The sequence below is a fragment of the Dendropsophus ebraccatus genome, chromosome 13, assembly GCF_027789765.1.
Source record: "Dendropsophus ebraccatus isolate aDenEbr1 chromosome 13, aDenEbr1.pat, whole genome shotgun sequence".
Lineage (NCBI taxonomy): Eukaryota > Metazoa > Chordata > Amphibia > Anura > Hylidae > Dendropsophus > Dendropsophus ebraccatus.
This window is the reverse complement of record NC_091466.1, coordinates 15,439,019-15,454,634: the sequence shown is the minus strand read 5'-3', so window position 1 is coordinate 15,454,634 and position 15,616 is coordinate 15,439,019. Positions and strand designations below refer to the sequence as shown.

The 15,616-nt window shown below is 44.0% G+C and overlaps 1 protein-coding gene across 2 annotated transcripts; it reads left to right on the top strand.

The window, feature by feature from the left end:
- The first annotated feature begins 1,518 nt into the window (after positions 1-1,518).
- Positions 1,519-12,205, top strand: BNIPL (BCL2 interacting protein like). Of its 2 annotated transcripts, XM_069951431.1 has the most exons (10): positions 1,520-1,624; positions 8,068-8,166; positions 8,280-8,341; positions 8,600-8,821; positions 8,996-9,160; positions 9,890-9,992; positions 10,172-10,303; positions 10,845-10,931; positions 11,261-11,359; positions 11,901-12,205. In XM_069951431.1, exons 1-10 carry the CDS (start codon positions 1,578-1,580, stop codon positions 11,923-11,925), a joined length of 1,041 nt encoding a protein of 346 aa, XP_069807532.1. In that variant the 5' UTR covers positions 1,520-1,577; the 3' UTR covers positions 11,926-12,205. The 2 variants fall into 2 exon arrangements, with proteins under 2 accessions (XP_069807533.1, XP_069807532.1); XM_069951432.1 differs by lacking the exons at positions 11,261-11,359; positions 11,901-12,205 and having other exon boundaries at positions 1,519-1,624; positions 10,172-10,338.
- Positions 12,206-15,616: the final 3,411 nt, after the last annotated feature.

Here is a 15,616-nt window from a genome sequence, read left to right as displayed (position 1 = left end):
GGGACGATAATTGCTTCATGTAATAGAAGACAACGATCAGTGGATATGCGCGATGTCGGCTGATCATTGTCTTTCGACAAGCTGAAACACAAATGATCAGCCTTGCAACGATCTGCTGCCGTCGCTTCAGGTTATAAAATACCGCCGCTTTCTCCTATGGGCTGCCCAGGCGATCTGACGATCACCCCTGCGTCCCCCCCACACACTTACCTGCTTGCTGTCGGCGCCTGTAATAGTGCTGAATTGGCCCGTGTAATAGGCCTTAAAGGGGTTGTCCAGTGCTACAAAAACATGGCCAATTTCTTCCAGACAGCAAAACGCTTGTCTCCACTTTTGGTGCAAGTTTTGTAAGGGTGCGTTTACACAAAGGGATTTATATGACAGATTTTTGAAGACAAAGCCAGGAACAGACTATAGACAGAGAACAGGTCATAAAGGAAAGACCCAGATTTCTCCTCTTTTCAAATCCATTCCTGGCTTTGGCTTCAAAAATCTGTCAGATAAATTTCTCTGTGTAAATGCACCCTAAGGGCGGGTTCACACTACGGAATTCTCGCGGATAATGTCCGCGGAATTTCGTCAGTTGTCCACCCGCACGGGCACGCACTTTTCCGCCGGCTCCATAGACACCATTCTATGGGCCGGCGTATTCCGCGATCCGCTAAAAGAAGTGACATGACACTTCTTTCAGCGTATAGCGAAATATGCCGGCCCATAGAATAGTGTCTATGGGGCCGGCGGAAAGGCGCCCAGATGTGCGAGCGGACAGCTGACGGAATTCCGCGGACATTGTCCGCGAGAATTCCGTAGTGTGAACCCGCCCTAAGGGTACAAACACACACACCGTATACGCAGCAGATTTGATGGTGCAGATTTCATGCTGTGTTCAGTTATTTAGATCTAATCTGCTGCGTATTTGTTGCGTATCGCAGCAGTAAATACGCTGCGTATACGGTGTGTGTGTTTATACCCTAACTCGGTTCCATTGAAGTGAATGGAGCTTATTTGCAAACTGCACCTGGACTGGAGACAAGAGTGGTGCTGTCTCTGCAAGAAGGTGGCCATGTTTTTGTAGTGCTGGATAACCCCTTTAAGACCATTGCAAGTTTTGACCCTCTGTCAATGATAAGCAGGCAGCTTGGTGGGGTTTCAGATGATGCTGGGATTTGCTGCTGTGAATGGGGCAGAGAGAGCTGCCATCCTCAGGGACTGGACACAGAGTGTGCTCACATGACTGCTACAGGGACCACAGATGAGCTGGAAAATGACTACACCCAAATACTACTAAGGAGAGAAAGATGGCGGCTCGAACCCGTTGCTGACAATTGGTATATATTTTTTATACAATTTCAGTAACCGTTTGTCCTGTTTAGCTGTAAAAACATATAGGACTATCGGTGGGAGAATACAAGAAAAACAGCTGATTTGACAGCGAAACAAAAAAAACCTTGATGCCGGTGTGAGAGGTGGAAGAACCGGTTTGTGAGAGGTGTGTATTCACTGCATAATGAGGCTGGGCGATGGGAAAACCTCACTCACAACTATTACAGATCCTCTAAAAAAAATAAAAAAAAAAGATGGACACCGGCAAGAAGGACGGGGAGCCGGGATCTCAGCCCCAAAGGTGAGTGGTCTGATGGCTGCTGGCTGTCCTGGGACCGAGGGTAATCCATAATAATCACTGTCATGACCTGATCCTATGTCAGGATATCTGTCGTACTTAGTAGAAGCATATTATACCAGCACTACCCATAGAGTCGTCTTATAGACACTGACAGCCAATCATATTTATTTATATATATATATATATATACTGTATATGAAGTGTAAAGTAGCAGATACCTGATTGGAATGGCATACAGACAATGATATAAATGGTCCAGATACTATATGTACTTTATTTCTATCAGATCCTGCCCCAGGGATGCGGTAATATACATGGAAACACTAATGGATTGACACAGTGCAGTAGTAATCATCTCTATGGGGCTGAGGCTGGGAATTCTACTTTTCCTGACATGGTTTACTAGACCATCAGGACTTAAAAGGGTACTCCAGCAAAAAAAAAAAAAAAAATATATATATATATATATTTATTTTTTTTTCAAATCAACTGGTGTCAGAAAGTTTATGTGCTGCAGGAAGTGGTGTATTCTTTCCAATCTGAGACAATGCAGACATTGTTATACATCACATGCTTAGATACATAATTTTAAGGGGTACTCTGACAAAAAATATTTTTCTTTTGAATTAACTTGTTTCAGAAAGTTATATAGACTTGTAATTTACTTTTATTTACAAATCTTAAGTCTTCGAGTGCTTATCAGCTGCTGTATGTCCTGCAGGAAGTGGTGTTTTCTTCCCAGTCTGACACAGTGCTCTCTGCTGCTATCTCTGTCCATGTCAGGAACTGTCCAGAGCAGGAGCAAATCCCCATAGAAAACCTCCCCTGCTCTGGACAGTTCCTGACATATGTGGCAGCAGAGAGCACTGTGATAGACTGGAAAGAATACGCCGCTTCCTGTAGGACATACAGAAGCTGATAAGTACTGGAAGACTAGAGATTTTTAAATTAAAAGTCAAATCTGTATAACTTTCCGACACCCGTTGAGTAAAAAATATTTTTTTGCTGGAGTACCCCTTTAAAAAGTATATGTCATTAAGAAAAACGTTTGATATGTCATAGGGACATGAAAAAAATGTTATCCTGTGACTGAGACGCTCACTGATCAGGAGGATGAGTGGGGAGAAGCGCTTAGTAGCAAGATTCACTCCCCCACTCTCCAACATCTCTATCCAGCAGCCCCATAGGCTTACAATGAAGCTGCTGGATTGAGATTGCTGTGAGCCATGAAGTGAAATGCGCCCCCACTTCTCCTTAGTTGGTGGGAATTTTGAAAATTCTGAGAGACTTGTCAAAAGTTTTTCTTACCCAGGATGACAAAAAGCACAGTGCCACCCTTGTCCTCAGGCTATGTGTGATATTACAATTCAGCGCGGTTCACTTCAATGGAACTAAGCTGCAAGACCACAACTTAAAGGGGTTGTCCAGGGAAATTTTTTTTTCTTTCCAATCAACTGGTTTCAGAAAGTTAAATAGATTTGTAATTTACTTCTATTTAAAAATCTCAAGTTTTTCCATACTTATAAGCTACTATATATCCTGCAGGAAGTGTTGTTTGTTTACATTCAGAAACAGTGCTCTCTACTGACATCTCTGGCGGAGTCAGGAACTGTCTAGAGCAGCAGCAAGTCCCCATAGAAAACCTCTCCTGCTCAGGACAGTTCCTGACTCCACCAGAGATGTCAGTAGAGAGCACTGTTGCTGAATGTAAACAAACAACATTTCCTGCAAGACATACAACAGTGTATAAGTATGGGAAGACTTGAGATTTTTAAATAGAAGTACATTACAAATCTATTTAACTTTGTGATACCAGTTGATTTGAAAGAATTTTTTTTTCTGCTGGACAACCCCTTTAACTGAGGACAGGAGAGGTGCTGTTTTCTGGACAACCCTGGGATACAGCTGGGGGGAGTGTGCACTGTAATCTCCATCCATTGGGACTAGATGTTATAAGTCTATGGAGCCCATCTGGTGTTACTGGACAGAGATTGCAGCTTTCCAGGGAATGAAGTGCTCAGCTCTGCGCTTCTCCAAGCTCATTGTGATGATCAGTGGGGTTCTGAATGCCCTATGTGACCTGTAGTCAGGATGGCCCCTTCATACATCCTCCCAAAAAGTTTGTTGAATTAAAACATGGGGACTTATACGAGGCCCTAAAAACATGACCTGAAAGCCGTATCTGGTCCCTACAGCGACACATCTGCCCACCGGCCTATTTATTACTATACATGAAGCTTATTCCACTACTCAGCAATATGTCCCTTGCAGGTGGGCAAATACGGCTGCTGCCTTGGGCCAAATAGGATGTTGTCCCCTTTTATTGTCAATCTGTCAGCAGTTCTGATCCCTCAAAACTGCTGACAGGACAGTCAAGAGGGTGGGGAGAGGAGTGTCATCATTCCTTGTGCTGTACTCACGCAACCAACAAGAACGGCTCTTGAAGTCTCTGCCACCATTACAGCAAGTGCCCAGGATAGATCATCAATTTTATAGGGTTGTCCAGGGATGCATACTCACCTGCCCCAATCCCCCACCACTGCTGTTCAGGTGGCTTCTGACCGCTGATGCCTTCTTCCTGCTTCCGATGAGGTTTCCACCCTGCAGGTGCTGCCCTCTCAGGCAATGACTGATTAGGTGGATCACCACTAGTGACTAATGATTGGTTGAGTGCGCAGGTCCTGAAGGGTCAGGAGCAAACGCAGTGGTGGGGGATTGGGGCAGGTGAGTATTTTTGCACCACCTATGGAGTTGTCACCAGTGATATGCAGCATCTTTCTAGCCGAACTTTTCTGATTCAACAATGCTATCTTAACCCGAACACTCTTGATTCCTGGCAACTGGAGAAGTTAGATGCGGCCCTAGGGATTCCTGGAAAACATGGATACAGCCATAGGCAGCCCAAGGGTGGCATCCAACTTTTCCAACCGCTGGGAGTCAATTGCTTAGAGTTCAGGTTCGTAGAATGTTGCCAAGTTCGCTCTACACTATTTGTAGGACTTAGTGATTTCTTTACTGACACATTAGGGGGGCTGTCTAGTGACCCCTGTAGGGCTGGTTCACACCGGGTGTTTGCTGTTTTGGTTGGTAACCTCCCTTGTCTCTCAATGAGTTTGGCATCAAAACTGAAAACACAACAAAACCGCACAATGTGAACACAGCCTTACACCTTCTACTTCAGCTTTAGTGTGACCCTACAACATAGTAAAACTTGCTATTCCTAGCCTGATGTCCTATAAAGGAGAGGTCCACTTATCCAGGATAAGAATAAATATAGCTGCTTTTGTTACAGAAACAGCACCACTCCTGTCCTCAGTTTGGGTGCGGTATTGCAGCTAGATTTTATTGAAGTGAATTGAGCAGAGTTGTAATACCACACACAACCTGAGGACAAGAGTGGCGCTGTTATTGGAACATAGCAGCTGTGTTTATTCGATTGCTGGATAACCCCTTTTAACATAATAGATTCTGAGGAGTGTCGTAAAACATCCGGACCCAATTACTGTTCCAGGGCCCTTTAGGGTATAAACACACACCGTATATGCAGCGTATTTACTGCAGCAAATACGCAACAAATACGCAGCAGATTAGATCTAAATAACTGAACACAGCATCAAATCTGCTGCAGATCTGCTGCAGATCTGCTGCGTACACGGTTATATCCTAAGGGTATAAACCCACACACCGTATAAGCAGCAAATACGCAGCAGATGTCATGGTGATAATTTGATGCTGTGTTCAGTTATTTAGATCTAATTTGCTGCGTATCGCAGTAGTAAATACGCTGCATATACGGTGTGTGGATTTATACCCTTAAAGCAAATCTGCTGCCGATCCTGTACGTGTGAATGCACCTTAAAGGGGAAGTCCAGCAAATTCTAAAATGCGGCAGCCAGCAGGGGTACTAGGGAAATTGAGTACTAACTTACCTCTCCCTGTCCCCGCGATGGGATCGGCCTTGAGACCCCCGCAGGAAGGCATTTTTCCCCAAGTTCTGATGACATCATGACTCTGGGGGATAGGCCTGTCCCGCCTCAGTCACTGACTGGCTGAGCAGCCAGTCCATCAGTCGGGTCGTGGTGTGTCAGCGCCGGAGATCCCAGAGCCTGGTGGCACATGCACAGGAAGAGGTAAGTCCATATTTATAAACAACTTCCCCCCTGCATCTACCAGCCGCCACATTAATGTGTATTAGGAAAGGCTTTTTTCTACATTACAAGTCATGTGATACTTTCAAGATTTCAATTGAAGAATTTGGGGGAAACAAACTAGGGATGAGCGAATTTACAGTAGGAAGGAAGCACTTTGCTTCGTTCCTATCTATATTCCACTGCGGGGCTTTGAAGTGTGCGCTGCTCCGTGCCGCTCCTCCCCATGTGCTGGGAAAAGATGGATCCAGTCCTGGGAAAAGATAGATCCAGTTCTGGGAAACTTCTCCCAGTTTCCCAGAACTGGATCCATCTTTTTTCCAGCGACTGGGGAGAAGCGGCACAGAGCGGAGCACATTTCAAAGCCTGCAGCCCGGTGATTGGAATATAGATAGGAACGAAGCACTTTGTTCCTACTGTAAATTCGCTGTAAAACAAACACCAACATACATAAAAGCATTCATGCGTTCGGTGCACAGTGCATAATTACAGACAATGTGGAACGGGTGTCAGAGTTCCTGGCATCATCCTTCAATATGATGCCGAAATCTTTGCCCGCGTGACACCGGCCTAAGCTGTAGCCACATGAAATCAGGCCAAGGCTTAAAACCAGGTGTAGATACCAGAAAAGTCTCATGAAAACCTGTGCATCAGGCTGCACCCTTAATTACATCACACCCTCCATACTTAGAGCCGCCCCTTTAATTAAGCCCCATCCTCTTCACCAGTTGAACTTTTTTATATTCAAATTTGCACACACTGCAGGATTATGGGAAGCGGAAACAATGCATCTCCTATAATATACAAACAGACAACTGGTTCATTACATAAGTGCAAATAGGCAATACTGTGTGTATCTATATCCCTGTATACATGGGGCCTGGGCCGTGTGTGTTTATACTTGGGCCGTGTGTAAACAGTAATGTGTGCCGCAGGCTGATTGTGCTGTTACCTGGTAACATAAGCGTTATTGGGAGTTGTCCATTACCCTGTACCCTCCCTACCCCCCAGCTACATGGGTGATGTCAGCCGCCCACTCCAGGGTCACCTACCTCCCTGCACACAGCCTGTGAGTACGTGCTCAGCACCATATGGCGCTTTTATCTCTTCCATATATTCTAGTTATTACAAACTGGCAAAAAGCTACAGAGAGGGCACCTATATACATATATAAAGCAAATATACAGGGGTTATAGTAGGGTGTGCTATGTACAGATGATGTAACGGGGTACCTTGTTATATGCATAATGAATAAGGGGGTACTCTATGCTAACATGGGGGGGGGGGCACATAATTTATTGCGCAAATAAGCATCATTGACATGAACCTTCTCCGTGCCGGCGTTTGTTCCACCACTTGTCGTCGCCGCCGCACCCATAATAAGGGTCATCACTTGTAAGAACCTGCAGCTCAGGCAGCCATCATCTGACTAATCCTGTCACCTCTGGGTGTTAACTACTCATGTGCTGGAAAGATTTACCTGACTATTTTATTAGAAGGCGACCAGTCTTGTAAACCTGCCTGTTAGGCCTCATATCTAGAATAGAGACGTTGCCCATAGCAACCAATAGCTCCGGCATGTGATTATTGTGTATATACAGATGCTATATATATGGCGGATGTCTCTAGTGAACTTGTGGTCACTATCTTATTATTAATCATAAAGCTTTTATGGTGAGGACCAATGAGGTCACGTGTGGTGACAAACGGCAGCTGTGATATCCTATAAAGAGATGTCGGCCATATTGGAGCATGAGGTCATGTGGTGTGTTGAGACAATGGATAGACAAGCAGATCTACAGACATAGAAACCTCCTTTACAGGGTTATCTCCATAGTCTGGGACGCCAACAACAGCTACGGTATGTTATTTATGGGGCTTCCTCCTCACTCTCAGTTGGCTTCAATAGCTGGATGTTAATCCAGCTTTTCCAAGCTCCTGAATGTTACTCTGCTCAAAGTATACAGGAATAACATGGCTGATTAGGAGCGAGTACTGCATTTACAGCGACACAGGACCATACATACTGCTCTGGCTGTACCTGGTGTATATCGCAGCAGGGCCCTCGGCCCTCCTCCCTCCCCAGTAGTCGCAGCAGGGCCCTCCTCCCTCCCCAGTAGTCGCAGCAGGGCCCTCCTCCCTCCCCAGTAGTCAGTAGTTACAGTAGTTTATAGGCTAGATGCTAGCAGGATTTGTATATACCTTCCCATTGTACATGAAATATCTGTAGATGTGTAGGAGGGAACAAGAGGGATGAATAGATTAATTCTCATTCACTGTGACACTTTCTCATTGCACCTCTAGCGGTGTGCCAGAGCGGTCAGCTACCCAATCCACTGCCAGTATAGACGACATGGAGCTGAAAGAAGAATGGCAAGATGAAGAGTTCCCAAGGTTGGTCAACAGGATCAAATTAAATAGCACATTGCCGCCCACCCTTCTACCCACCATCATCTGTTGGGTGGTCATGACCATGTTATACCATCATGTCGCTTCCCGCTTTATAGGCCCCTTCCAGAGGCGACTACAGAAGAAGAGGACATGGATTCCAAAGAAGATGACCCCTCAGGTAAGACCATGTTATAATATGTGGAGGAAACATGTCAGAGGCTACAAATAAGAGCAGGATTCCTCAGCAGCACAGAGTATTTCAGGGGGGGATGGGTGCTCATGTGGGGGGGGGTGGGGGACCTGTCACTCACATGACGGTGATAGCGGAGACGTGTCATGATATGAGGAGGGGAGTAGAGACAGGTGAGACTGAGATGAGGCTCTCCCAGCAGCACAGAGTATTTCAGGGATTGACTCTTTGATGTGTGATCTGCAGCTTGTCCTCCCAGTACGCTGGAGCTGTGCGGGAACCGCCACATGAAGAAACGACTATCGGCCCATGATATCTGCTTTAATCTGGATACCAGCCAGGAGTCCACCATCTCCAGCGACATCCGCGACCAGACCACCGATGAAGACTTCGACTTCGACATCGACGATCTGGAGACTCCGAACAGCAGCGAATTACTAGACCTGAGCCATGAGTTTGAGTGGGAAGGTGGGTTCTGGGATGGGTCATGTGACCAGACCCTGGAGTACGGTGGTACCTGTAATATTTGGGACCAGGTTATTTGCGTGTGATGATGTCATTGTGTGATGTCATCTTGCAACACAGATTAAATATATGTAGCTCGTCATATATAATGCTGTGACCTGATCTCATTCGCTGCAGACGATCTCCCGAAGGCGAAGGAGAACGAGGACGTTTCCTACGTTGAAAACCGAGTGACGGACATGGAAGATCAGAATGGCCGCAAATGGAGGATATTTCTGATGGGGGAACACAAGGTGGATATGACGGCCATCGAGCCGTACAAGAAAGTCGTATCCCCTGGAGGTAACTAATCCAATCCTATCATGTGATCCTGTGATAATGTATCTAATGTCAGATGTACTGCTGTATCTAAGCAGCATACTATTTGATATTGTGCTGCTGCTGATGTATCCAATCCTGCTGTGTGATGCCCCTAAGCTTTTGAAAAGGCACCTCTCATATGTGACACTCTTTTGTATCTAAGGTGTATCTAAGCCTATTTGTGTGATTCTCTCTGCTGAGCAATTCATCTTGTAATATAACCATCTTAGCGTGTGTATCTAATCCCATCATAGTTGACTCTATCAGTATCATGTAAAATACTGTTTGAGATTGTATTGTATCTAATCTAATCATGTGTGATACAGCAGCTCAGATGGATAGCTGATACCATGTGAAACCTCTGTGTATCTAAGCCTATCATTTGTGATACTGTCTTCTCAGCTAGTGTATCTAAGTCATGTGTGATACCACCTTCAAAATGTGATGTGGTGTGTCTGCTGCAAACGTGTATCCAATCCTGCCATAGTTAATTTTGTCTGTTGAGCACATGTATCTAATTCTAGCCTGTGTGATACTGTCTGCTAAGCCAGTGTATCTAAGCTTATCATGTGTAACACTGTTTTCTGCGCCAGTGTATCTAATCCTGTCATGTTGAGTTGTGTGAACCTACCTATGTATCTGAGCCTGTGCTTCGTGATACTACCTGTGATACCCTCTGTATACCCCTGGTTTGTCTGTCGTTATTCCCAGGTTACTATGGCGATGGGTTAAACGCCATCATCACCTTTTCCTCCTGTTACCTCCCAGAGAGGAATATGCCAGGTTACCAGTACATCATGGACAATCTCTTCAGGTATGAGCGACACACAGCCCCGCCACTAGGGGCAGGATCCTCACAGGGGCAGAAGTTACTTATTTATCACATGAGAACCCCTCAAAATTCTCACTTTAAGGTTTTTATGGGGTGGAATCCCCCTTTAATATCAAGGTCTTCTCTATAACTGAAGTTCCTTCATTGTGTTGTGTACTCAGGTATATTATAGGAACCCTGGATCTCCTGGTGGCGGAGGACTACATGATGATCTATCTGAACGGCTGTACCCCCCGCAGTAAAATCCCCCCAATCAGCTGGATTAAGCGCTGTTACCAGGCAACAGGGAGACGGTGAGAGCTGGGGCTCCCCACCCATACACCGATCTGTAAGGCACCTGAATAGGGGCAGTGTGGATGTTAAAGGGGTACTCCACCGAAACATTTTTCTTCACAATCCACTGGTGTCAGAAAGTTATATAGATTTGTAATTTACTTCTATTAAAATATCCCAAGTCTTCCAGTACTTATCAGCTGCTGTATATCCTGCAGGAAGTGGTGTATTCTTTCTAGTCTGACACAGTGCTCTCTGCTGCCACCTCTGTCCATGTCAGGAACTGTCCAGAGCAGGAGAGGTTTTCTATGGGGATTTGCTGCTGCTCTGGACAGTTCCTGATATGGACAGAGGTGGCAGCAAAGAGCACTGTGTCAGACTGGAAAGAATACACCACTTCCTGCAAGGCATACGGCAGCTGATAAGTACAGGAAGACTGGAGATTTTTAAATAGAAGTAAATTTTAAATCTATATATAGCCACCAGTAGATTTTTTTTTTTCACTGGAGGACCCCTGTAAAGGTGTAAAAAGGATTTTCATTTTTTTTTATTTTTTTGTAGGTTAAAGAAAAATCTAAAATCAGTTCTCATTGTGCACCCGACGTGGTACGTGAAAGCCTTACTGGTCATCACACGGCCGTTTATCAGGTTAGTGTTTCCAAAAATTCAGTGATAGCATTTAAAGGGGAACTCCAGTTCACACTCCTGTGTTTGGCTTGGTTACTGTCATTTAAATAAAGTTTTGACACTTCGCACAGACGTGTCAAACGCTTCGATCAGATGCTGAGCTGTGATTGGTTGCTTTGGGTTTATTGCTTCAGTTTTTGTTTTAATCTCCCTGCAGCGCCACCACAGGCGAAATGAAGTATTACACAATGACTATTCACAATTAGTGGGGTTAGACAGCGGTTTTGTGGACTTTCATGCAGATCATTTATCTATCACCATTTTTTTTTTCTTTCTTTCTTTTTTTTAAGCTCCAAATTTGGGAAAAAAGTGAAATTTGTCAACAGTCTGGCGGATCTGGCGCAGCTCGTCTCACTAGATAAGGTTCACGTACCGGACTGTATTCAAGAGTAAGTCCCTGCTTTCCTTAAGTAACACAGTTTATTAGCTAGTATTGTCTATCAGGTAGCTGGGAAGTCACACTGTATTCTATTAGAGGCTCCTGATCTTTCCCCTATGCTTTATACTGCAGCACTGCTCTATTATATAAAGATATGATCCATGACTCTCATTCAGTTCTAGTTCACTGTCAAAAATCCAGCCCCTTTCTCATAAGACTCTTAAAGGGGTTATCCAGGATTAGGAAATGCACTGCTACTTTCTGGCAAAGACAGCGCCACCCTTGTCCTCAGGTTGTGTGCGGTATTACAACTCAGCTCCATTCACTTCAATGGAACCTACACCCAAACTGAGGACAGGAGAAAAGCTGTTACTGGAAGAAAGTGCACATGTTTTTCTACACCTGGACAACCCCTTTAAATTCCTACCCATACTTTATATTACACTACAACTTCCTGACCAGATTAGATACAATTCTATCTCACTTTTTTCTGTCCCATTGCTCCATAGCATTCTTTATTTTCCGCATAATTTCTGCTTCTCGTTTTGCAGGTTGGACCGTGAACTGAAGAGATGATACGGCTGGGACTTTATATGACATTGGAAACAGTGACTTGCCCTCTAATAGGAGATCTGCTGCAGTAAACACAAGTGACAACCTATAGGATGTATATATCATGGAGACAGGGACCAACTATGCACATCACACCGGGGATAGCACAGGAAACCTGCACAGATGACTGCCCCTCACATCCAGCAACTCTGTCTATACCGGTGGCAACAGAACAGCGCCCCCTGGTGGGCAAATGTACACAAAGTGCCTCAAGCAAAAATAAATGGTGGGCTATCCCACGCCACCACCACCAGCAGTGATGGGATACCTTTTTATTAACACTTCCTCTTGATTTTTTACACATAGATGTGAATGGAAGACGTTGTAAAATGTTATATCACAAAGTTTTATGTGAGTTTGTGCGTCGTAACCATCACCGTAATATCTTTCCTCTCCCTGCCCATTACATTGTTGTTCCATACGGTGCACCTTGGTTGGTATAGGTATAAAAGAGAGAGAAAACCACCAAGAATTATATATATATATTAAAATGAGGCCCCATGACAACACTTCCTGCCTCTGTTCTTTCACAGATCAGTGGTGTCATAGGGAGACAACGGAAATGATGGCTAGGTTGTGACTGGCCCCTGGGACTACAATGCAGTATTGGGTCAGGAAGTGTTGTAATGGGGACGCAGGCTGCTGGAATAAGGGATCTCAGCTTACTGTGAAATACTAAAGCTCTTGGATATGTGTTCTCATCAATAACCTCCATTGACCCAGTCCTATAGCGGACAGTTGGTATTGACATAACCCCCCACATGGCCCATCTGCCTAAATATGAGCTTGAAGTGGTGGGTGGGGGTGTCAAGCGGTGCCATCACCTCTTCATTATAATGGTCAAGCAAGTTAAAATAAGATTTGTTAAGCTAGAGTTCCCCTTTAAATCCTTACTGCCCCTTCCATTTAACACACTAGTCCTATCTGTTATTTAGTATAGACTGTTAATAAGTTACATGTACGCATTTGGTTATGATATGGTCACAGTATAAAAGTCCTGTTTACTTCCTTAAAGGGAGGCTCCACCTTTGATGAATGTCTCTATAGTCAGTAGATGTACAATTCAGTTTTTTTTTAGTTACATAGTCATGACCTGTTTTCACTTTATTGCAAGCTGCTGCTGACAGATGGATGTGTTAGGTGTCCTGCTGTGAATAGGCCTTTCCACACTACTAATCTGAGTGCACTGCCCCCTGGTGGCCAGGCTTGATAACCTATAAAACATGTTTCCATCAAGAGCAATCAGGCCTCCTTGCTGTTGGTTTCCAGTTAAAAAATAAATAAAACAATGACATTAAACTAATTAAATAATACATTTTTTGCTCTTATTTTATTTTTTTTTCTATTCTATGACATTGCCACTAAGGGCAGTACAGACAATACAGATGAATTATGGATTTAGAGATGCCCAAATGAAGATGTAACAAATAAAAAAAGTAAAAAGTTGGGTTCCTCCATTTGTACATCTCTAATTGTGAGTCTACCTGTTCTTGCAGCGCTCTCTCCGCCCTACTTGGCGTACTTTTATAGTGGGTGTGTATAGTATATACGTGTATATATTACAGGTTTCTGTTAATGTTTTACACATTTTGACTGTACGTTTCACATTTTCTATTTAAATTTGCTGATGTTAATAAACTTTGTTTTATATGCTGATTTTATTGTGCAAATGGATGGTGTATGTACAGGAAAAGAGAATCCCGCCACTAGAGGGCGCACAGTGACATGTGCATTGCGCCACCTGGTGGCTTAAACAGATCAGATTAAAGATTTATTTATTATTTTTAGATTTATTTATTTGTCAGTAATTTTGTGCTACCCAAACAATGCGCAACATTAAAAAAGACATGGGCGCCCTCACTGCAATTCAGATAAATGATAGTTTTAAAGATGACTTGGAAATTGGGTTTGCGGTCACACTCACCGTTGCTCCCCACCTTTCAGGGCTTGAAAAACAGGTCTCGACCTATGTGTGTGTATAGAGGGAGAATTATCAGGTCAGCATAGGGTATTCTAGAACAATGTAGGGGCACTTATAGCTACATTAAATAAAGGGGTTGTCCAGCAAAAATCTTTTTTTTTCTTCAAATCAACTGGTTTCAGAAAATTATATAGATTTGTAATCTACTTCTATTAAAAAAATAAATCAGTAGTCTTCCAGTACTTATCAGCTGCTGTATGTCCTGCAGGAAGTGGTGTATTCTTTCCAGTCTGACACTGTGCTCTCTGCTGACATCTGTGACCGACACAAGAACTGTCCAGAGAAGGAACAAATCCACATAGAAAAGCTTTGCTTCTCTGGACAGTTCCTGACATGGACAGAGGTGGCAGCAAAGAGCACTGTGTCAGACTGAAAAAATATACATCACTTCATGCAGGACATACAGCACCTAATAAGTACTGGAAGACTGAAGATTTTTTTAATAGAAGTACATTACAAATCTATCTAACTTTCTGAAAAAGATTTTTTGCTGGATAACCCCTTTAATGTGTCATTTATGGGTTGTCTGTCAACTTGATATCCCTTTCTAATATGGTTCTTCTAACAGCCCAAATTTCCATGATGACTCTGCTCTAAGTCCTGTTAAAGTGGAGCTATTGATATTTCAGTGACAGAGCTTTTGTGTCCCCCCCCCCCCCATCAACACACTCAATTACATATAGTCTCACTGTATTCCTATGAGATGCAGCTTCAGCATGTCTCCTATTGGCAGATTCCTCCAGCTTTGTCTTTCCGTCAGTTCTTACACATTAAGGCTGGGTTCACACTATGTATATTTGAGGCTGTATTTGTGAGGCTGTATAGCAACCAAAACCAGGAGTGGATTATAAACACAGAAAGGCTCACATAATGTTGTAATTGAGTGGATGGCCATCATTTAATGGCAAATATTTGCTGTTATTTTAAAACAACGGCTGTGGTATTGAAATAATGGCCGTTATTTACTGTTATATGGCGGCCATCCACTCAATTTCAACATTGTGTGAACAGATCCTTTCTGTGTTTTCAATCCACTCCTGGTTTTGGTTGCTATGAGGACCTGACATGAGGACCAAATACTGCCTGAAATATACATAGTGTGAACCCAGCTTAAGGGTGGGTTCACATTGAGGAATTCTCGAGGATAAACTCAGTGGAATTCTGCCGGCTGTACGCGCTCAGGGACGCATGCCTTTCTACCAGCTCCATAGACACCGTTCTATGGGCCGGCTGATTCCGCATTCCGCCGAAAGAATCGACATGTCAGTTCTTTCAGCGGAATGTGGAATCAGCCGGCCCATAAAATGGTGTCTATGGAGCCTGCGAAAAGGCGCGCGAGTTTATCTACGAGAATTACGTAGTGTGAACCCACCCTGAAAGAGGAGAAGGAAGCATCAATTTGTATTTCATATGACACACTAGAGAATCTGCAGGAAAGATTTGCATTCTGGGAAACCCTTGTGTTGTGGGTGACCATTCTCCTGCAGCTGGAGGCCATGTCCTGCACTAGTGTCCCTCATATCACTAATAGGGTCACTGACTGTCCTATTACAGGGGCCAATGGTGGTCTGATCAATAACATAAACGAGTGCTAGATTGGCGCTGATACAACTGAGCCAGTCATAGTGCGTTTACACGTAACGATAATTCACCCAATCGAGCGATTAACGATTT

Coding starts and splice junctions, on each gene's coding strand:
- BNIPL (XM_069951431.1), top strand. CDS start 1,578: ATGGACACCGGCAAGAAGGACGGGGAGCCGGGATCTCAGCCCCAAAG. Junction 8,167..8,279: donor CAAGATGAAGAGTTCCCAAG/GTTGGTCAACAG, acceptor CCCGCTTTATAG/GCCCCTTCCAGAGGCGACTA. Junction 10,304..10,844: donor TACCAGGCAACAGGGAGACG/GTGAGAGCTGGG, acceptor ATTTTTTTGTAG/GTTAAAGAAAAATCTAAAAT.